General features: G+C 49.9%; 5 protein-coding genes across 7 annotated transcripts; 2 read left to right on the top strand and 3 right to left on the bottom strand.

Annotated features, from left to right (window-relative positions):
* Positions 1–1,711: 1,711 nt before the first annotated feature.
* Positions 1,712–2,125, top strand: TrAFT101_011704 (uncharacterized protein; the record flags this gene model as incomplete). The annotated part of the gene is made up of 1 exon (XM_066129353.1): positions 1,712–2,125. One exon carries the CDS (start codon positions 1,712–1,714, stop codon positions 2,123–2,125), a length of 414 nt encoding a protein of 137 aa, XP_065985485.1.
* Positions 2,126–5,179: 3,054 nt separating this feature from the next.
* Positions 5,180–6,258, top strand: TrAFT101_011703 (uncharacterized protein; the record flags this gene model as incomplete). Its single annotated transcript, XM_066129352.1, has 3 exons — positions 5,180–5,312; positions 5,693–5,937; positions 6,009–6,258. 2 exons carry the CDS (start codon positions 5,180–5,182, stop codon positions 5,845–5,847), a joined length of 288 nt encoding a protein of 95 aa, XP_065985484.1. The 3' UTR covers positions 5,848–5,937; positions 6,009–6,258.
* A 933-nt stretch (positions 6,259–7,191) lies between these two features.
* TrAFT101_011702 (uncharacterized protein) lies at positions 7,192–7,823 on the bottom strand. Its single transcript, XM_066129351.1, has one exon. The coding sequence runs from the start codon at positions 7,728–7,730 to the stop codon at positions 7,254–7,256; it is 477 nt and encodes a 158-aa protein (XP_065985483.1). The 5' UTR covers positions 7,731–7,823; the 3' UTR covers positions 7,192–7,253.
* A 6,340-nt stretch (positions 7,824–14,163) lies between these two features.
* On the bottom strand, positions 14,164–17,560 carry DBP2 (ATP-dependent RNA helicase dbp2). 3 transcript variants are annotated; one of them, XM_066129349.1, is made up of 7 exons: positions 17,183–17,560; positions 16,845–16,999; positions 15,772–16,740; positions 15,590–15,697; positions 14,952–15,080; positions 14,734–14,874; positions 14,164–14,668 (listed from the first exon to the last, which is right to left on the bottom strand). In XM_066129349.1, the coding sequence occupies exons 1-7, from the start codon at positions 17,308–17,310 to the stop codon at positions 14,628–14,630; spliced, it is 1,671 nt and encodes a 556-aa protein (XP_065985480.1). In that variant the 5' UTR covers positions 17,311–17,560; the 3' UTR covers positions 14,164–14,627. The 3 variants fall into 3 exon arrangements, with proteins under 3 accessions (XP_065985480.1, XP_065985481.1, XP_065985482.1); XM_066129348.1 differs by having other exon boundaries at positions 14,164–14,874; XM_066129350.1 differs by having other exon boundaries at positions 14,164–14,874; positions 14,952–15,697.
* A 441-nt stretch (positions 17,561–18,001) lies between these two features.
* Positions 18,002–21,097, bottom strand: TrAFT101_011700 (uncharacterized protein). The gene is made up of 3 exons (XM_024910718.2): positions 20,008–21,097; positions 18,623–19,927; positions 18,002–18,565 (listed from the first exon to the last, which is right to left on the bottom strand). The coding sequence occupies exons 1-3, from the start codon at positions 20,366–20,368 to the stop codon at positions 18,492–18,494; spliced, it is 1,740 nt and encodes a 579-aa protein (XP_024757875.1). The 5' UTR covers positions 20,369–21,097; the 3' UTR covers positions 18,002–18,491.
* Between the last annotated feature and the right edge of the window lie 785 nt (positions 21,098–21,882).

The raw sequence follows: 21,882 nt of genomic DNA, 5'->3' as shown, positions 1-21,882 counted from the left end.
GCCAGAGTCGCGGGTGTGCAGAAGCATGCACCGTTCTGGACTTGGGCCCAGCAAAGCTCTTCTGTTCAATCACACTTCACTGCTTGTATGCATACATACAATGTATGCACGGCCAACGCCTTCTAATAAAGATGCAATACGGGCGCGTTGCCTCTCGCAGCCAACGCGTGGTGCATGACCTTGAGATGCTGAGGCCATTATTACCAGAACTCGACACGACATCATGCACACCGCACATGCCAGGAGTCATCGCCCATGCTCGCTGCTTGCCGCCCGACGCATGTCTCGTCTGTGCTGAATACCAGGCATGTGCGTAGCAGTATAAGATAACAGGCGGTGCTCTCACCGTACGCGGGACGAGTCAGGGCCTGGGTATCAGCACATGAGTGGTCAGTCGATGCGTAGATCCAACCCAATTCGCGTCTGTCCAGCTTCCATTTTCCACGCACCGCAATTTCTTGCCTGCCGTGCCGCATAAATCGAAGACAACGGTATGGTGCCCGAAGAGGGCCTGGAACTGCAGATTCGTCCCTGTAGCATTGCTTGTGCTTGAGGTGGTAGGATTGCATGGCTCCCCACTTCTGTCGCTTGTCAACCTTACGATATGACAGCACATGTTCCATGTACCTGTGGTGGTACCCTTCCGGTTACGGATAAATGGTTAATCATACTTCCGCCTCAACGCTCAACGCTCAGCGCCACCACCACGACAGACCGACTACCCTGCAACTTGGCATCATCTAAGCTTTGATTCATGCGCTCTAACAGGGTGCTGGGGGGAGGATATGCGCCACTATGGGTTAACTGCTCCGTACCCCGTGCCGTCTATCCTGTCAGTGTGGTTGAGTCGATGCGGTAGCAACTCAGAGCCGCTCGATACATCTCCCAGGAAGCTGCACTCAGGCCGCGGAAAAGCATTACCATAGGCAGCAACGACATCGCCGCAGAGTCGTCGAGAATACGAAGCGCATGAGTCAGCAAGGTTCGACACCGTGATCCCAGCAAGGTGTGTGCCAAGGTACGCTGCATCGCTTTTTGTATGCCAACCTGAGACATACATGCAGAAGCGGTATCCAGAGAGAAGGACTGAACCATGATAGGCCCGGGTATATCGACAGGTATCTTCACTCTTCTCTCTCTCTCGCTTCGCTCTCTCTCTGGCTCCATTTCGCTCTCTGTCTTTCATGAGTCAAGACATATATAGAGATTCCCTACTTCGTACATACCTCCGCATTCCAAGACTCGTGGCCATGTCAAGCCACAACGCACTGTCGAGAGAGCTCGGCGGCCATGCAATAATGAACCCACTAGGCAGCCATCACGCATAGTCTATTAGCCATTGACTCATTCTCTTCCTGCTCAGGTCTCAGCCGCAGCCGCACAAAGTTGTGCGAGCGTTATTACTGTGCACAAGCTTTTCCGTTTTTTTTTTTTTTTTTTGTAGCCATCATCATTTCTGCCTGCCCAGCTGAAGTAGCCTTCAGCCTTGGGAGTCTTTAAACAGATCAAATCGACCCGAGTCTTCGGGAGAGACTAAAATCGCCCCTCAGGCCATCTATGCCCCGAATTGGCACGGCCGCGTTGTTTCGTTGGTCAAGGTGCCAAGGGCCAAAGTCGTGGCCTGTCTGCCGGCGTCAGAACGATGCTCCAGCTAACGTCCATGCTTCTCTGAGTTGGTCCTAGTGAATGAACAGAAACAAAGAGGGGGGGAATGCATCCTAGGAGGCTTCAGGCACCAAAACATATTACTACGATTACATACTTGTACGGAGTACTCAGCATACTAGTACTAATACCTACCGTCCCGCAGACCTGCAAAGCCGCGCCCCCTAGCAAAAGTGAAAATGCAATCCAGCAGCAAGCAAAGTGGCCACTGAGAGAATGCAAACCCAAAAGCGCCTTGTATAACCGCAATTGGAAGGCAGCATTTCAGCAAGGTGACCATGGGCGCCGACTACCTGCAGATTCTCGCCAATACCGCTACGAACTCGTTGCTTTTGGCTTTATACACTGTGCCCCCAACAACCGGTTAGCTCGACTTTTGACAGCCATTTGGAGCAAACGCCTTGGCAATCGACTGGCCAAATGCCGAGGTGAATCTGGATGCATGCGGTTCTGTGGTTAGATATTGGGTCAAGGCAATCCAGGTTTGTCGACCTTCACCGCAATATCAACTTGTAAGCCGTTACAGGGATTCTTGAATTGCGACGTTCCCCTCCCTTGCAAGACGACTTTTGTCGCACGCAGCTTGAATTGAAGCCCCTCCTGAGGGTCCACGTGTGATGGCCGAGCTTTGTGCTTCCTTCGAACCTGCGATGCAACCAAGGGCGTGGCCTCACGTGGTAGATCCACCGATGGGCAGGGTGATGTCGATAATGATGAATGTCTAATTCAAGCATTGTACAACGCTAGCTAATTCGGAGACGCGTCGACGATACCACAGCCCGTGGAAACCTCGCGGTAGCACTGTACGACATAGGATGGATAACAGTACTCCGCGACAGAGGATCGAGTTATGGAATCAAGGGCAGAGGCATGTTACGGCATATTCAGCTCACAAGTTAATGCCAGGACAGCTTTCACTTTGGCCCTTGACGGCAACACATTCGCACTTCATTCAGGTTGCGCGTTTCTGACATGCACGCACCGACTAATCTAGAAAAGGTACATTGTCACTGATCCAGCCGCACAACTCCACCGGCCTTCGCCCTAGCTCAACTTTTCTGGGGGAGTCAAATCTATCACCTGATAACTTGACAGGGAGTTGAAGGACACTCCATATGAACCCTTCGACAATCACCAACTACCACCACGCCGCAGCATGTTACAAAAACAAGAGAATGAGAATGCAATATTTAAAAAAAAAAAAAAAAAGGAAAAGGAAAAGGAAAGGAAAAGTAGTGGGAAATCCTGCATCCGTCTTGCATGGTCTGACCTACCTTTGCTGCAGCAACACGCACCCCTTCGGCGGCCATCTGAGGCACCAATTGGCTGATGCATTGATTGCAGCCACTCTATCCCGTACAGCCACATAATCAGCTACCCAATCACCACCAAAGGACGAGATACTGCATCCGAAGCACACAATGTTTTTCCCTCCCATTAATATGTATTGGGCGGCTAGATGTCCTTCGCCTTCGTCGGTCTTCGCTTGATGAGCTGGCATCCGGCGTTAAGTAGGAGTTAGCGTCGATCCAGACGAGGTGGTGTCCAACGAGATCGTTCAAAGTAGTACGGGTACTCGTACATGCTCGTTCTTTGGTGCTATGAGAGCTCTCTGCGATAGATGGATATCCAGCCGACCCGATTTATATCAGCACCCAACTGCGATTTGAAGATCATATGCTCTGTACGTGGTTTTTTTTCGCCACCTAGTATGGTAGTTACGATTTCATCATATCTCTCACACTCGAGAGATGTATGTCCAAGCCGAACATCGGCTAGCTATTATCTGGGGCCTTCCAGTCTATGCTATTCAACTGCTGGTGAAAATCAAAGAATAGCACTATCCTAATATGATGGAATTTCAAAGCAGCTCCTCACTTACACTTGGCACAAAGAGCAAGTGATAAGCTCTTCTTCGGTCACACTGGTGACACCGCCGTGAAAGCATGATGTGCTCCGTGGGATGAAGCTCAGGTGATATCGGGCAGCAAAAGTTCGAATTTCAAATGCCTCAACAGTGGCACCCTATTTGATACACCCCCTTTGACCCCCATTTCGACGAGAAAAGGCATCAAGTTTGTGTTTGAACATATCCACTCTCTTTCCCGAGTTTCAAACGAAATCTAAAAGTTGCCAAATGTATTGATACGAGAGGCAGAACTGAGTACTCCATCAAAGAAAACAGCGAAACAAAGAGTCAGAGATGATATCACATATCTTGAACAATGGAAGACCATCAAATGATTAATGTACAGCAGTGCTTCACCACCTCTCACGCAGCCCTGGGTGCACTTCCCTGATAACAAAGCAGCTTCCAAGAGGAAGAAACGCGGGATACGTACAGCCCACCACTGACCGCTAGACTATCGCCGGAAGAACTACTAGCTTGAGTAGAACTAGGCCAGGACAAGGGCCCTCTCGGCCTCCAAGCCCAAAGGATCTAAAATACCAAACCCCCCTTACGAATGAAACCTGGCTAGCATGGTATCTTGTCGTTCTACTAGCTAGTAGCAGTAGTACATTGCCTAAAGACGAAGTCAGCCGCACTGGCACGTCCCCATTCACACCAGGGACGGGATTGAAAATCAGAAAACAAACGGCGATCTAATTTCGTTACTGCATCAGCCCTTTGGGGCGGGCAGCGGAACCAGTAAGCTCACCATCTGCTGCTAGTATAATTAGTATACTAGACATGACTGGGATTACAACCACAGCTGTAATCTTGATACTACTTGACTTGCTTCGCAATCAATCAATCAATCAATCAGCCGATCGAACAAACAGCAGAACAGTTAGCTTCACTGTCTGACCTTTCTTTCCAATCGGCACGCCCGCCTGCTGCATGTCCCGGACGGCTCACAACACAGACGTGTCGTATTTTTATCCAATCAAGCCAGTCTGCTTGAAACCGACAATTGACAAATTGCGATAAACGATTCATCGCATAGGCGCTATGGTTTCTGGTGGGTCATCTTAAGACAGCCGCAAATGGGGTTCTAATACCCTCCCCCTTCAGCTTCCTGCATGGCGCAGCCAATGTGGTAATCCGACGCGCCAAGGTTGGCACGCCAGCTCACTGTGGCTGCCCTTTGCTCTCAAGCCACCGTCATCTCTTTAATCACGGTGGCTGCTCTAGGCCCATATCCACCTCCTTGGACGAAATGGAGAACAGCGTGAGATGAGGACGTCCTAGCGAGCAAACGACCTTGTCGTATTCGGCCAAGGGGGCGTGACAGCTGAACTTCGAGGCAAGAGGGCTACGTTAGGCGAAAGGCGGCCGTTTGCTCCTGCTCGCTCCTCAATCTCCGAAATTGGAGGTTGCAGTGCTAAAACATAGCACTACTACTGCATGCGGTCTTTTTTCACACTGAAGTCATTGGAGGTTCGGCTGAGACATGTTCTTGTTTACTTGGGGTAAAGGGGGTTGAGGTGATGCTGAACGTGTTGATCCAAGTTTATCCGATTTCCTGGAAACCGCTCTTCGGAAACGCTCCCCCACTTCGCGACGACCACGATGACCGTGGAGACCTCTACAGAGCAAGATAGCACTCCCTACAGCACGAAGCACGAATTCCACGATGATTGGATCTACGAAGGGAGCGGCATCCGGCCGAAAGAGCACTATTTAGCGCGCGCTGGCCTAACTAGTATCAGCTGTCAGGAGCTTTTTTTCACATAGTGGTGGTAGGTACTCGTAAACAAGGCAGGGCGTCTAAACGGCAGATGCCCTCTCCGCTCGGCTGCTGCTGCTACCCTGTCCGGTGCTAAATGATCCTCTGCTGGGCAGTGCTGATTTGACGTTGCAATTCTTTTGGAAACAGAACTTAGCACGGAATATGGAGCACCTACTACCCATACGCGATGCGATACAGGAGGTGGCCACAGTAAGCTCACTGTCACCCAGTTGGCCATTATCAAGTTCGGCTTTGCAGCTTTCTAAGAGACGGCCATATGGGGAGTAGTGTCGCTCCAACTCATTCAACGGATCCAAGGGACCGATCTCACTTTGTGAAATTAAGTGATACAGGGTATCATGATCACGATATGCTTACGACTTCTGAGGAGATTAGTAACAGGTGTCCTCGTAGGGCTGGCGACATGAGGCGGCCGCGTGCCAGCTACAGTATGAATTACTACTTCTACCACAAGTTCGTATGCGCCCCGATTGCCGAGAAGCGGTAGGCGTTCCTACCCCAGTCCATTGCCTCAAAACTTGCTATTTGGCTTGGGAGGGTCTGATCAGCAACGAAAGAAAGAACGAACCCCATACTGGTGCGCATATCATACTTCACTACTACTACTATGTACTACAAGTTTCCGCCTAAACTAATCGTCAAGATCAGATGAGATGGAGCAAGCTAAAGAAGGGAGATGGGATTTAGGGCGGCCGATGTCTAGGCTTTGCTTTGACAACTCTAAATTCTGCGAGGGCCTAGGACCTGCACTAGAGCCTCACCGAAAAAAAAAAAAAAAATTCATAGTGTCTAAATAGGAGCATGACATACAAGTAGTATATGAAAAAAGAGGGGGAGAAGCGAGAGCCAAGTACATATCGAAACGCTTGTTCACCAATACGCGGCAGCGGCTCCAGGCTATACGATGGCTCGCCTTGCCGAAATCTCATTTCTCCCTGGGCTGGGATACGATATTATATTGGCTCGCGAAAGCCGGCATCGCCATGGCTATCGTCCAGACGGGTTCCGAGAGTTGCAGCGAGCATGCCCATGGCACGCACTCCATACTGGATGAAGCATAGTGTTGCCTCGGAAACACGACTGCCTGGAGAGAACTCCGGGCGCAGAGCCACTCACGATGCGTGCGACACGGGCGCGCGCAAGCATGACCCTGCCACGGCATTATGCTGCTGCAACTGCAACTGCAACTGCTATTATTATCATTGGCCGTCATGCGATGCGGCGCGCCTCGACGATGCCTGCTCGGGGTCGATTCACCGAGCACGAATCAATTACTATAAGCAGCGAGTTGACAGTGCGCATTAGTGCGCTGCATTCCGGGCCAGACGCACTGCTGCACAGGGCAGCCCAAGAGTACAATGGTAGCGGTACATTCAGCCCAGGCTAGCCTCCAGGACCAACGTGTGCTAGCAGCAAAACTTATCTCAGATCTCGCCAGCGCGAGCTTACCAGGAACCCAGTGGTCGGTATTGTGCTAGTGCTAGTGAGAGGGCTCCGTGGAGTCGCAAATCCTTGGTCCAGGGATCTCGCAAGCGTCGGCCAGTTCAGCGCGGCGATCTGGGGTGGTTTGATGGGCTGCTAGCAGGCGCCGATAGTGCTAGTGCGCAGCGCCAGCGCCAGCGCCTCAGAGCCTGCTTTAGGGCCTGCCGCAGTGGGCATTTGCAAGCACACCGCGCTAGGAGCCCAGGGGCGGCTGTTGTGCGACACACCAACGGCGGGTTTCTGACCAGCCAGCGGGCGCCATCGTTGGGCGTCTGTTGCGGTCCCAGGAATACGGGAGCGCACTTGTGCGAGCCAGTGTCAGATTGTTCTTCTCGCTCAGCCGCGAACTGGAGCTCGAGCAGGAGGGAAGAGCACAGCAAAGTCCACTTGGGCGCCGAAGCTGGGTGGCCGCTAGCTGGATGACATGCTTGGGCGGCTCGTCACGTTATGTGGTAGCCGGTACCCCTCGCGGGTCTGGCGCGGTACCGACGCGATGCTGCCGCTGGCCGCGCAGAGGCGAGTACCAAGACGCCCAGCGCAGATGGCGACGCCAGGTATTGCGTACTTTGCAACTGAGACACGCACACAGACTGGCCGGCGAGGTTCCAGCCGGGGCACGTCGCCTTTGATGCCCATTCCAACAAAGTCCAAGCCTCGCCCACGCCTCAAGACGTCAAGCAGTGTCCTCTGCCTGCTGGAGAACCATGGGAAAAAGAGGGGAGACAGCAACAAAAGTACAGGCACAGACGACATCTGGGGCACAGTGGTACGACGCTGGCGTGTCTCTTTCTCTTCTCGTCCTTGAATCAAATTTTCAGCCTCTCCGCTATGGACATCAACATGACGATGTGCAAGTGGACAAAGCTGTCCAGGGTCGTCGCCGGCCATGTCTGCTTTCGTCCAGCTGCTGCCGCCTGACCCTGGGCCGTCCACTTTTTCGCCCTCCCTCCACCGCCCGCCGCCGTCGCATCGAGACTCGTTGGAAGAGAGAAGATGCGCATGATGATGGGGACGACAAAGTGAGCTCACATGCTCCAGAGACAGCACCGCACCGCAACACGGAGCCGAGAACGAGGAGGATACCTCCAAGTACAGGCATATGCCAAGATGGAAGAGGAAGCAGAAAAAGCCTCGGTCCTTGGGCTTTGATGACTGTTTCAGCCACCTCAGCCGGGGTTCGCCATTCAGATTGCTGTTGACCAAATCCTATGACGTCTGCCAGTGGGAACTGGACCTCTTCCCATAGTTGCGATTCTGCGGGTTCACCTTGTTCTGTGCCCACTCACTCACCCTTGTGCGGCTGTTCTCATGGGATTCCCTTGACGTTTCAAGGATATCATTTTGCCGAGTCAGGGCCCTTCGCTCCCCCTCTTTCTTCTCTCCCCATGACTAAGAGACTCAGCAAGGGAGGGAGAGATGACCCGTCTTTTTGAGAGGCTCGCCTCCACGATTGCGCTTTTACACACCCCTCCATGCCCACGCATTTGCTGCCTTTTCATTTGTCCAATGCCGCAGCGCTGGCGTCCCATCCAAACAGCTTCCCCCGCCGCCGCCAATGGGAGATTTTGCCTTGGCTTCGAAAACTTCGTTTGTCCACTGCCAAGTCCCTGTTTCTGTATCTGACGAGAGCGCCATCCGCAGGGCAGCGACTGTGACATTCCCCAATCCATTCGCAGCCCCCGCCCCCCCCCCCCCCTTCCCACAGCTGCAGCTGCAGCATTATGGAGAAGCAATTACTACCTGGCCTTAACAGAGGGCTACATCCAAGAGGGTAGTATCCGATCTTTTCTTCTCTTCCTTTTTTTCCAATGTGGAGAACGCGCTGTCTATTATTGTGCACTGTATAGATACATGTAGCACGTCGGCGAACGTGCTAAAACCCCATTTTCCTGTTTGACTCATCGGCACCCCCGACCCAGTTATCTCTGTATGGGCCCCTTGACTCTGGGATTTCTCTGGTCTTATTGGCCCGTTTCCGCCATGTACCCCAGCAGGTTCGCGTCTTTTTTTTTTTTTTTTTTTTTTTTTTTTTTTTTTTTTTTTTTTTTCTGCCTTTCCCCTCTATTCATGTTGTCTTTTTTGTGGGCTTGTAGTTCAGCCCATGAACTAGGAATCGGAAGCGAAAAAGACGGTCAACTCGACTAATGCCACCTTACTCTCTACGAACATACATCGGACTACTCGTAATGCTAGCCAGGTTGACAAGCTGGGATGTGACGGTATCGAGCAAGGCATATGATCCTGCCTACATGTACAGCTCAGGATCAAATCTCAATCACCGTCTTTTCTACCTGTGACGACGAATCACACATGTTATTCTCTCTTCTCTCCCTTGTCTGCATTGAATCCCTAGTCACTCACATAATACGCTCCTTTATTTGGGCTTGACGCATCACACGCCAAGTGGCATGAGTGAGAGACATGTATGAGTACATGGTACGAGAGAGAGACAGCGTGAATACATGAGAGGTTCGCTTGGGGTGATTTGGTAGTTGAATATAAGGTTGATTAAGAGGCATCTGACCCATGGCTATCGCGATGCTGGCTAGCCACTGCTACACCCGTAGACTGAACCTGGTAATCAGTCTTTCCGTGTGTCTTGGCTTTTAGCTTAGCTCGGCTGACCCCTGGCTCGAGAGAGAGGGCTGCGCTTTTTCGGACGCGTCTCGTCTCAACATGGAGATCACGCTTCACATGCGCTGCCCACACACGGGTCTTTTCCTTGCCTATTCATTTCGTCCAATGCGACGCTGAAGGAACCATCTGTCTGGGGAGATTTACGGGATGCCGTATAGAGAAGCTTCTCTGAATCCTCGGGCCGGCTCTCCCCCTCTACATTATCTGTCCTCCTATAGCATAACGCCACCTTTAACCACGTGCTTACTACGCCCATCCCAGCATGGATTTGATTTCGAAGGATAAGACAGGGGAGAACATTCCGCAGATGAGGAGGCAAGTGAACTCTCTGCAGGCAAGCGGGAGGGGGTTGCTGGGTCTCTCTGTGCCTTGTGGCTGCCTGTCCCCTGTTACATGTGCATTCAACTTATTTTCAGTTCGGCGATCAGGTTTGAGAGTAGGTAGTATTTGTCTCTTTGCGTGTTTCCCCTCCCTCATCGGGCCATCACCAATCCTTTCAGCCTCAGGAAAGAAATTGATTGATCGTTTCGACTGGGGGGTGTGTGTTTTGATTTTCTCTGTCTCTCTTTCTTATTTGAAATGAGATTTGAATGCACTGTGTGCGTAAACCAGGGTAGAGGCTGAGAGAGAGAGGAGAGAGAAAGAGAGAAAAGAATTGTGGCTCTCCCCATAATTTATTTTCAAAATTGGGGCAAAGACGTGCATGACAATGGGGGAGAGGGCCTGGACTTTTTTCTCCCCCTACCCAGCTCTGTTATACGATTCGGTGAGGGAAAGTAGAGGTTTTTACGCTATTTGACACACGGGCGTTTCCTGAATAGCTTATGCGATGGGGGGAGGAGGGGACCCTTGGGTTTCCTATCAGTGTTTACGTGTGTCCGACGAAGTATGGTAGTATATGCGAATGCTTTGCGTTTGTGGTGTTATCGGCCAAGGGTTCCCAGGCAGGCAGGAATGGAGAGGAAGAGGAGAAGACGACGAAAGAAAGCCTCCAGCATAAGGTCCTTCCAGTCTGAGAGTATGAGTTTTGTGGTTGGGATCTCAACAAATGTCCTTTTGCTGCCCCTCCTCGTCGCGTTTTCGATCTCCTTGGAGCTCGTTCTCTCTCTATACTCCATATAGTATCTCTATTTGTATAATATTTGCCATTTTTGCATGCACGCCCCTTCGCCAAAGGCCCGCGTCGTTTGCAGAATCCACTTTGTGTAATACTGCTCATACTATGCATGTCATGTATATTATCTTGAGTACCTACCCATAGCATGTAGGTAGGTATTCTTGGAGCGGGCCTCCGATTACGGCTGCCCGGATTGAGATTGAGCCTCCTCTCTCCTCTCTCCTCTCTTGGAGTCTTGCCCATTTCGCGCTTTTATCCTTTCTCGTTGATATTGATGAGAAATGGGTCCCTCCCCAGATTTTTTTGGGGCTAAAAACTATTACGCCTCCTTGCAAGCCTCGTCGTTTTGTTGTACAGTAGTGTGAGCGCCGTTCCATACCTAAAGAGGGAAAAGAAGATGGTTGAGCTAGTGGTTAGTTTATTGTTCTTTTCTCTTCAGCTGCTGCTGCGGTTTTACTCTTTATCGTATAGCTACGATATTTGAGATGAACGTGTCTTTTTTTGTGGTTTTTTTGGGGAAGAGAGATGTGGCTTGAGTAATATATGTTACGAGTCATTTTGGACTATTTTTAAGATTTAATGTGAATGGTTTTTTTACTAGATGGATTTGGTGAGTGAGAAGAGCTGAGTTGGGCTTATGTTGTTAAGATTTGAAGGGTGGATTACGAAGTATTTACTGTATAATGCTGTATATCTCTTTTTTTTTTTTTCCTTTGTGGAGGAAAGGAGGGGGTTTTTGGTATTGCTTTTACTGTAGGTGTATGTATAATATGTATGTATGTATGTACTATATATTACCTTGGTAGGTACTCTGTGTTTGATGTCGGCGTTATTTGTGGACTTGCAAGAAGAAACAAGAAGCTCGCTGTGAAGTTCCCCAGATTACCGGGTAAGTCCTTGGCACTAGTAGTACTATCAACCAGCAGGAAAATCTGCAGGGAGGGGGGACGGGGACAGCAAATTCTTCGGTGTTCACCGGTGGTGTTGGTCAACCAACAGAGACACGGGCTGACCTGACCAACGACGGGTTGAGACACGAAGCAGAATCCTTGTCTGACTTGTTTTTTTTTTTTTTTTTTTTTTTTCGTCTTTTTTCTTCCAGTTCGCCGATGTCTTGGAAGGATTTGCGGGACTTTGACTCGTGGCCAAGGTACATGTACTCTTGTAGGCAGGTACATCTTGTGCATTTGACCTTTTTTTTTTTTCTATTTTTTATTTGAACATGACACGGAATGATAAGTAAATCGGGGGAAGCAAGGGGTTGGGTGTGTGTGATTGCCAAGCAATATCATGCTGTATCACATCATTGTTTACTTATTATTTATCCATTACTTTTTTTCTTCTTCTTCATATTCATTATTATTGTCATTAATTTTTATTTAATTTTATTATCTTTTGAGCATGTTGGTTACAAAGCTTCGGATAAGCATGGATTGATATGGATGACATATTTGTTGTCGGCTGACCAATTTCGCCTCTCGCTCTGTCTATTCTTGGGGGGGGGGTTATGCTTCAGCATGCGGTAATATAACTCGTACGAGCATACTATTCCAGTCAGTAGTCGCAGCGACAAAAAGGCGAAGCGAAGCGAGGAATAGAATCCTTCCGCCCTATAGGATTCGCTGCATATTACAGTACATAGTTATATATATTCATGGTGCGTGTGTGTGGATGGAAAGAACACTAACCACTCACGAGAGGGCTGCATGACTTTTGGGGCTGGGGTTGGGTTTATTTTATTTTATTTTTATTTATTATTTTTATTATTATTATTATTCATTTGATCACTTATCATTTGGAGTTTGTCGCGGTTTGTTTTTGAACGCCGGGGATGTTTTTGTGTATGTACTGCGTATGTAAGACGGGGAAAATACATAGGTAAAAAAGTAAATGAAGCAGGCAAGAAACAAGCAAGGGGGTCGGGAAACAACAGATGGGAATGGAATGGAGTTAATGATAATGATACGAATACATACGATGGTATGTGCCTTGTAGTGTGTATGGTAATATCCCTTGATCCTTGTATGATGCAGCTCAGCTCTCAGCTCTAGTTCAGCCCTTTTTTAAGCCCCCCCCCCCCCCCCCCCCCTCTTTACACGCAAGAAAAAGGAAAAGAAGCAAACAAATAAACAAACCAAAAAAGCAGGGCGAAAGGGGTACACATATTTAGTAGTATTATAATACCTTGGTAATACATAGAACAGCAATCATGCATAACGGAGGTTTAACTTACAGTAGAGCGAAAGGCTGATGATGCATCATTAGGATAAGAAGCAGGGGAAGGGAGTAGGAGAAGAGACAAAAAGCAAAGACGGAATCTCGATCCTTCCGTTGCAAGGAATGCGATGCTAGCTCACCGTTTTTTTTTTTTTTTTTTTGCTTTTGCTTTTTGCTTTTTGGGGTTTAGAGTAGATGAATGCTAGCAAAAGATGCGGCCCCCTTGCACTGTTAGGAAATGGACAAAAGCTATAAGAGAGAATAGAGAGAGAAACAGGATGTATTTTACAAAAAAAGTACAAATGGGCCAATGAGGGAGTATCAATACAAGAGACTCATTTCCAATCTTGGATAAATAACCGCTGCTAAAAAAAAGACACACACAGACACACACAGACACACCTCCATAAAAGGAATAGAGCAGCAATATATACACCCAACGTTTCATGTGCATGTGGCCTTTCTGTTCCTCTTCTCTTATTTGTTCAGTGCAAAAAAAAAAAAAAAAAAAAAAAAAAAAAGAAAGAAAAAAGAAAAGAAACGACGCGTCCAACACGCCCGCACGGACGCGCTTTTGCGCTCGCTTCGCAGAGGGGGGGTGTGCGAGTGTGTGTGTATACTGTAGTGTGTCTCTCCTATTGTTTGTTGGTGTGACGGAAAAGGATTTTTTGTTTAGAGTTGAGTGAGATTGATGAAGGAGTTGGTGGCTGAGTTAAATAGATTAATGTGAAAAGCGAGGCGAACAACGAGGCGATGCATATAAGTAGATTTATACCATATAGGTAGGTAGGTAGGTCGGTAACGTACACACGGCTGAAGATAAAATTGAATAAAGGAATAGTAGCAAATGAGAAAGTGTAAAGATAAAAAAAAAAAAAGGTTGGTTAATATCTTCCGTGAATGGGATTGGTCTGTTTGACGCTGGAAAGGATCATGTAGATGGTGTGTATAGATGCTGGAATTGGCAAGGCGCGTCAACAAGGTATTTGCAAAAGCTGAGTTGTGATAAGTTTGAACGGTAGTTAATTGCTTGGCCAATATGAAGAGCAATGAGAACGACGCTGGCGTCAACTCAGCTTTTCAAAAGAAAAGTCAATCTTGGCCGTCAGATGCACGTCTATCCGCTGCTAATTACCCAAAACTATTGGTACAAGGCGAATGCACAACAAGCACCAACTCTAACATAAACATCAAGTCAAACTCTACATCAGTTACTCTGCAATACATCTTGGTATCATGGTCTATGCATCTAGGATACACATAGGCCATATCATATAACCATGTAACATCAATTTCACTTGTTCGACTTGTCAAAGGCTTTACTATAGTAGCAATTATTAAAACAGGTTTGCCCAAATGCGTGTCATTTTCTGACCTCATATTTTTTTTTCTCTCTATCAACATACATTTGTTAACCCCGAGGCAAAGTAGCCTATTGCCGATGTCGATAGATACATCAAACATCTTGGCTGAGTAAGTGACCGATAACAATGGAGCACTTTCTTCCGTGTCCTTATGTGATATACGTTCAAACCATTAAAATAAAAGGAAAGGGTTAATAGAAAAGAGGCAAAAGCAAAAACAAGAAAATATCCGTCCACAACAAAAACCAAATAACCGGTGACTACGCAAGGATGCGAGTCAATGTCTAATTGAAACCAATCCTGTCCTCTATCAAACGCCGTTTGAGTGCATTGGGCCGTTCACGTTTTTGTGTCATGCGATCCAGGACATGGCGCATTCATTCTAAACTCTGCAAAGAGTTGCACTTGTCCGGTTCACTGCGTGGGTACGCGCGCAGGTTTTCTTCTGTCTTACCACCGACGGTTGCCCAGTGGGTAGTTGTTGGAGTTGGCTGATAGACCGTGGTCAGCTCCTAGAGGTGCCTTTTTGACGAAGTTTACCATCGACGATACCCACCTCTACCGCCTCCACGGCCACGGTAACCGCCGTAGCCGCGGCCGCCACCACCACCGTAGCGGGTCATCTCAGCCAGACGAGGATCGATCTGTTGCTTGGCCTCCTGGAGCACATTGACAAGATCACGGGCCTGCTTCTGGTCTGTTTTCGCAACAAGGTTAGCATTTTTTCTTCCCTCCCTAATAAGAAGACTCTCGAGTGGTGGTATTGAAACTTACTGTCAGTGGTGAAGAGCGTAATGGCAGTTCCGTTCTGGCCAGCACGGCCGGTACGACCAATACGATGGATATAATCCTCCGAGTTGTTAGGGTAATCGTAGTTCAACACATGGGTGATGTTGCGAACATCTTTTGGATTACAAAGAAAAAGAAAGGGTTAGCCAACGAAATACGGGTATGTATAGCAACCTCCAGCGCGGGAACGTGAAGAGACGGCGTAATTATATAATAACGTCCATCTGTGTAACTTCACTCCTTGGTAAACCAGGGCCAAATCCAAGTGCGTCAAAATGCCATCCATCCTCTTGGGGGGACATATTATGTGATCACGGGAGTCCTCAAATGGAATTTCAAGGAGCCTTGGGGAGACAGCTTGATCGGGGTCAAGAGATGCCAACCTCCACACTTTGTACCACGGGGGTGAGCAAGGTACAAGAATGGAAATACGAGTATAGCAGTGCGATGGGAAAGCTACACAACGGATCAAGACTCCACCACATAATGAGAACCATACGGATACCGTCTGGTCAGGCAGTTTCGCACAATAAAGATAGCCCCTACACGCGAGAGTAAAGTATACAGCAAGTGCTTTTGCTGGAAGTTGCTGGAGAGGGAGGGGGAGGGGGACTGATACTTACCGATACCACGGGATGCCACGTCGGTAGCAACCATGATAGGGCTCTTTCCGGTCTTGAACTGGTCGAGGACCCAGTCTCGCTCGTTTTGTTGCTTGTCTCCGTGAATTGCTAGAAGGAGGATTAGCTGATATTGTGCTTTGATCATTTTGAGACAAACGTTTGTCTGTGTGAATTGAACTTACAGAGAGCGGGCCAGCCGTCCTGGCGAAGGAATCGGGTGATCTCGTCCGCAATACGCTTGGTGCCAACAAAGATGAGGATCTTGTTCTCCTTGTTCTCCATGACCTTCTCAAGATGCTTAATCATGCGGTCTCTCTTCTCCATTTCGGTAACAACCTCCACAATCTGGGTGATTCTGTGGTTGGCAGCCAGTTCCATGGAACCGATGTTGACCTGGATGAAGTCTTGTAAGAAATCGGCAGCAAGAGCACGGACTTCCTTGGGCCATGTAGCGGACCACATGAGAGTCTGTCGGTCAGGTCGAATTTGCTCGATAATCTTGCGAATTTGAGGCTCGAAACCCATGTCCAGCATGCGATCAGCCTCGTCGAGAACTAAGTAGGTTACACGACGAAGGTTGGTCTTGCCGGCCTCGAGCATGTCGATGAGACGGCCAGGGGTGGCAATGCAAACCTCAACACCACGGGAGAGATCGCGAATCTGGGGGCCCTTGGGGACACCACCGTAGACACAGGTGTTGCGGATACGTGATGAGCGACCGAACTTTGAGATTTCCTGCTGAATCTGGACAGCAAGCTCACGAGTGGGGGCCAGGATCAGGACGATAGGGCCGTCACCAGGGGCAAGGAGGGGCTGAGCGTTGATGTGAACAATGGCGGGAAGACAGTATGTAAGAGTCTTTCCGGAACCGGTCTCGGCAATACCGACGACATCACGTCCAGAAAGAGCCATGGGCCATCCTTGAGACTGAATGGCGGTAGGAGCAGGGAAGCCCTGAGCCTTGACCTCATCCATGACGTAGCGAGGGAATCCAGCCTCGTCAAAGGTCTCGACGGGCTTGGGAACTCCTGAGCCGGCAATGGTCATCTGATGTTTGCGACGGAACGCATCGACTTCGGCAGCGTCGCGGGCGGCGACATCAGGAGACTCCTTGTAGAAGTCCTTTTCGAACTTAGGAAGGGCGGAAAGGTCTGGTATCGAAAAGTTAGCGAAATGCTTGTTGAGAGAACAAAGAAAACAAAGAGAAAAGAAGAAGTAGAGAGAATGCGGTGAGAACACCCGAGAAAACACATACCCCATTCTTGTCGTTGCAGGCCAGCGCCGAGGTGGCCCATTCGGTCACCACCACCGCCGCCGTAACCGCCGCCGTAGCCACCACCACCACCACCACCTCCTCCACCATAGCCACCACCGCCGTATCCGCCGTGGCCATTGCCGTATCCACCACGACTGTGAAAAACCTTGTTAGCATCCGTTCTCGCTTCTTTTGGAATGAAGAGAATATTGTTGATTGAGCTGCAGAAAAAGAGCCTTCAAACAGGCAAATGTGCGCTGCGGAGGGACCTGGATCCCCGCCGTTTCACACCCTTGCGGATGAAAGATAGGGATGATATCAAAATAGTGAAAACTTACCCTCCGCCAAATCCACCGCCTCCATGGCCGTTGCGGTCGCCGCCGCGATCACCACGATCACGACCGTAACCACCACCACCGCCTCCGTAACCGCCGCCGTTGGATCGACCGCCGCCGTAGCCAGACATCCTTTCAATGGTGTTTTGGTTGCAAAAAGGGTCTCTGGACAAGGAAATAGAGAAAACGCGGTTGTCAGGGCAATACTCGAGGGGTCAACGGGCGAGCAGAAAGAATGAACGCGTCAGGAAGACCGAGGACTAGTAGTCCTGATGGATAGTCTCTGATATGCGATGAAAGCGGGAATGAAAGAAAGAGAGAGAAGAAGCCAGAGATTGGCGTCTGGAGAGTGTGTTGAAGAGAAAGAAATCGGAAAGCAGGGGGATTCAGTCTGCGCCTAAGATATTTTTTTCTTACCTGCAGTTTTTTTTCTGGCGCTAAGAAAATCTGGATAGCGCCTGCCGGTACGTACCACAGGTGGCGACTTGCTGAGCTAATCACGTGCTACGGTACATACTGCTACCCTAGATCGATCTGAGTTTTTTGCCTGTTTCGGAGGCGCCGAAATCTTTTATTTAACTTTTTCGGCATATATGTTTTGTGTGGTGTGTATAGATGGCTATATGGGCAGTGTATGGATAGCAAGCTGTGTTGTGCTGGGCGAGCGGCGCGCCCGTTACGTAGTGTGTGCTCATATGAACTCTGTTGAAAACGATGTGATGTTTATCGAAAAACGTCACTTCCATGTAATCTGCAATTGACTATAAGGCGGATGGCATGGTTTATGGCCATAAACAAGCTGACACAACAGTAGTATCATAAGCCCATTCACTCACTCATCTTTAGAGATTGAAATAGAGCTACTGTAAGAAGACGCTAATCATCATATCATTCAACCGCCATTTTAGAATCTCTCTACACGCAACCATCCGTATCGTCTTACAGCTCCATAATACACATGAAAACAAGAATAGTTACAAAGTGAGGGAGGTATCCTACTCCTCGAACCCAATCCGACAATGTTTATTAGTCTCCAGCCCGGGCATTCAAGGATGCCCAATCTATGCCATGAACAAAAAAAGGAAAAAAAAAAAAAAGAACAAGTTTTCCGCTTAACACACAGAACAGACGCCCGCGAGCAAAATTATGCATATTGCGAGATGCATGTGTCCCATGATGGAATGGTGTTTTGGTTTTGTAAATCGCGGTTAACCAGCCGCTCTTCCTGCGCCTATTTTTTTCTTCCCTTCTCTCTTTCTCTTTTCTTTCTCTTTTTCTATCTCTTTCGTCTTTTATCTCTTCATTCTAGAATTTACTCTCGGGAGACGTCACGACCGAAAGCCTTGGACTTGAGCCAATCTAGAAGGACTAGGACACGGTTTCGTGCTATTGATTGTTAGTTGAATGGATCAAAATAGGATATAAACTAGAAGAAATACATACGGCTGAAGCACATGGAGAGGTAGACACTTCTCCAGAAGAGGTAGGTCACGCTACCACCGGTGGCAAGGTTGCCATTCCACCAGCTGACGTCGGCGACGGCCTTGTCGCTGCCAATGTAGGCCAAGCTTCCCTGGTGACTGTACTTGAAAGGCTTGATGTCGCGAATTTTCTTGAGCTGTCTCTCCAGGAGCTCAATCTCCTGGGAAGCCTCGGCAGAGTTACCGCCAGCGATATTCAGCTGGCCGCTCAGCTCTTGGATGCGAGCCTCGTGGTTCTCTGTCTTGGCCATGTTGTTGAACAGCTTGCCAAGGAAGTAGCCCTCCTGTGAGGCAACCTGTGCGGTAGGGGCGTAGCCAGCCACAGCGCAGTCACCAATGGCCCAGATATCGCGGGTGCCCTGTACAACGAGGTACTCGTTCACGGCGAGACCACGGCGCGAGTCCTTCTGAGCAGGGATTTTGCCGGCTAGGTCCTTGATGATGGGGCGGACGGCGTTTCCGGTGGCCCAGACAAGCAGACCGTAAGGGATCTCAACGCGCTCCTTGGTTCCGTCAGGGCGGGAAACCTCGGCCTCAACAGTCTTGTCAGTGACACGCTTGACCATTGTCTTGGTCTTGATGTCAATCTTTTCCTCACGGAGGGTGTTCTCGGTATAGTCGATCAGAGTCTTGGAGAACATGGGAAGAACGTTGGGCAGGGCCTCGATGAGGGTGACTTTGAAGCGGGGGCTGATATCAGGGACCAGCTTCTTGATGTCCTCCTCAAAGAAGTCCTGAAGCTCGCCAGCGAATTCAACACCAGTGGGGCCACCACCAACAACGACCATGTGCATCAGACGGTCAACTTCCTCGGGGGTCTGGTCCTTGAAGGCGGCCGTCTCAACGCAGTCCATGATCTTCTTTCGGATCTGCTGGGCATCGCCAATCTCCTTCAGGAAGCAGCTGTTCTCCCGGACACCAGGAATGCCAAAGGTAGCGTTTTCTGCGCCAACTCCCACAACGAGCATGTCGTAGGGGATCTCAGTCTCGGAAGTAGCGCCCTTGATCTCAGAGTTGTCCGCGATGCGCACGACCTTGCGCTCGGGGTCAATGGAGGTGGCCTCGGCTTCAAAGAACTTGGCGGCAGCCTTCTTGCCACGGAGAATGGCGCGGACCGGCTCCATGATGGAGCGGTGCTCGATGGTGCCGGTGGTGCATGACGGCAGAAGAGGGGTGAAGAGGAAGTAGTTGCGGGGAGAAACAACGACGACGTTGTAGTTTTCGGTATCGAGCTTCTTGAGGAGAGCAACAGATCCCCAGCCAGTTCCTGTATCCGGATAGCGCGGTCAGTAAGCATTGGTATCACACGTGAGCGCAATCGGCCGTTCTATCTTGGACTTGACTCACCCAGAATCACCAGTGTCTTCTTGGTGGGATCGGGCTTGAACTGCTCGTCGGGGTGGCGGTCGACGTAGATGTCGTAGGCAGTGTAGCCCACCAGTCCAAGGGCAGACAGGTAAGTCAATCTCCAGGCCCATCTGAAGGTCCGGCGCAGCTTGCCGGGCTTGGGCTTGGGAGCCTCGTCGGCGTAGGCTCTGCGGAAGGCAATGCGGCCCGAGTTGGTGAGCTTCATGGCCACGGACGGCCTGGCAGCTGATCGCATCATCATTGCCCTCGTAGCGGTAGAGAATGCTCGTGATGCGACAACGCCGTTGGGACCCAATGGGCCGGCCCGGGCGAGGGCTCTCATGGACTGGGTTGAAGCCATCGCTTCACGCTCCGGAACCGGGGATCAGGAGGACCGCCGAGTGATGGAATAGCAATATCAGAAAGGAGATGCTACAAGCAGCAATGATATCACGATCTTCCTGAAGCAGTGTTCTGAGGATGGTGATGCAGATGCAGGAAGCAATTCGAGGCCGTGCGCTAGGATATGGAGCTTGAGCTTCTGTCGGTGGGTGGCTCTACCAGGGCACGGAGGGCTAAAAAAAAGTTGGAATGACGCTCGGAGTTGAGTTTAGCGGATTTGAATTTTTTTTCCTGCTCTACTGAATTTTCCCTCTAAACGCGATCCGCCTTCCCGCTGCAAAATTTAATAACGCAGAAATTGATTGGGTCGGGCACCCACTCAAAAGTTTCCCCCCTATCAAGGCGATAAGAAGGCGTGAGCGCGATAGCAACAGCTCTTGTCATCGACATGACCGATCCAACGGCGTCTAGGCTGGATTGCTGCAGACATGTGCTAATACTCCTCCTCCCACCTTAGCGCCAGTCCACTGCCGGTCGAGCCTTTGATTTGATGCTGTCCCTTTCCGGAAGACCGAGCCTGCGGCCTGCTATCAAAACCCATGAATTCAAGACTCGTAAATGGACATCCGGATTGATGTGTCCGGGAGGCTAGTCGCTGGCTAGGACAGAAGGGCTTCGCTGCCAGCTGCACCAGGGGTCCTGAGCCTTTCGTCCTCTCTCCCTCCTTTCAGTCTGCTTGTTCTTCTTGCTTGTCTCTACAGTCTGCCACTGCCGGTTTGATCCGGGCGGCAGGCTGCCAGAGCCGGGACCACATTTAATGCTCTACGGGACAGCCCCATCGAAGCCACCGGATGCCGAAGCTGCTCCGGCGGAACGGTTTTGCGGAGAGTTTGAGGCGCCTTTCTCGGGATCTTTCGGAGGGTCCAACGACAGGAAAAGGAGAAGAGCAGCGATGCGGTCTCTTGCGAACTACTAGCCGCATGCGATTACGGGGGAAGCTTCACTCAACGATGAGTACCTTGACGTGCTAGAAGCTTGACGATGGATGGCATGGTCTGGGGCACGCCATTGGGCCGGTATCGCTGGGTGCCTTTATTGCACAAGATGGAGATGGAGAGGTCTGGCAGTTTGGCCGCGGCCAAAAAGCTAGACGCCGGACATACAGTACTGCAGTTCTATTATCAGAAGCAGCCATCTTTAAAGCGCTGGTGGAAGCAGGCGAGCCTGATACGGCCTGGTTACTAATTGTGTGCTCTCCTCCACCCTCCCCACGTACTATGTTCTATATATACGCTGTTATGTGATCTTAGTAGATTGCCGTAGTACCGAGTCGAAACGATGGAGACCCCATGATGGGCCCAAGCTGGTTAGTGCCTTTGGGAACGAGCACTTGAAGAATGGATTCAAGTCTTTTCCATACCAATTGGCCGCTTCCGGTGCTGAGAAAAAAGAGCTGGAGTCATGACTCTCTCGGAAGTTGGGCTGTCCGGACAGCGGCCTGGAGCTGCATCCTCCAGTCACATGCGTATCAGA

This window comes from Trichoderma asperellum, chromosome 7, assembly GCF_020647865.1.
Source record: "Trichoderma asperellum chromosome 7, complete sequence".
Classification (NCBI taxonomy): Eukaryota; Fungi; Ascomycota; class Sordariomycetes; order Hypocreales; family Hypocreaceae; genus Trichoderma; species Trichoderma asperellum.
The sequence above is the reverse complement of the archived record's forward strand: the minus strand, read 5'-3'. Positions and strand labels throughout refer to the sequence as shown.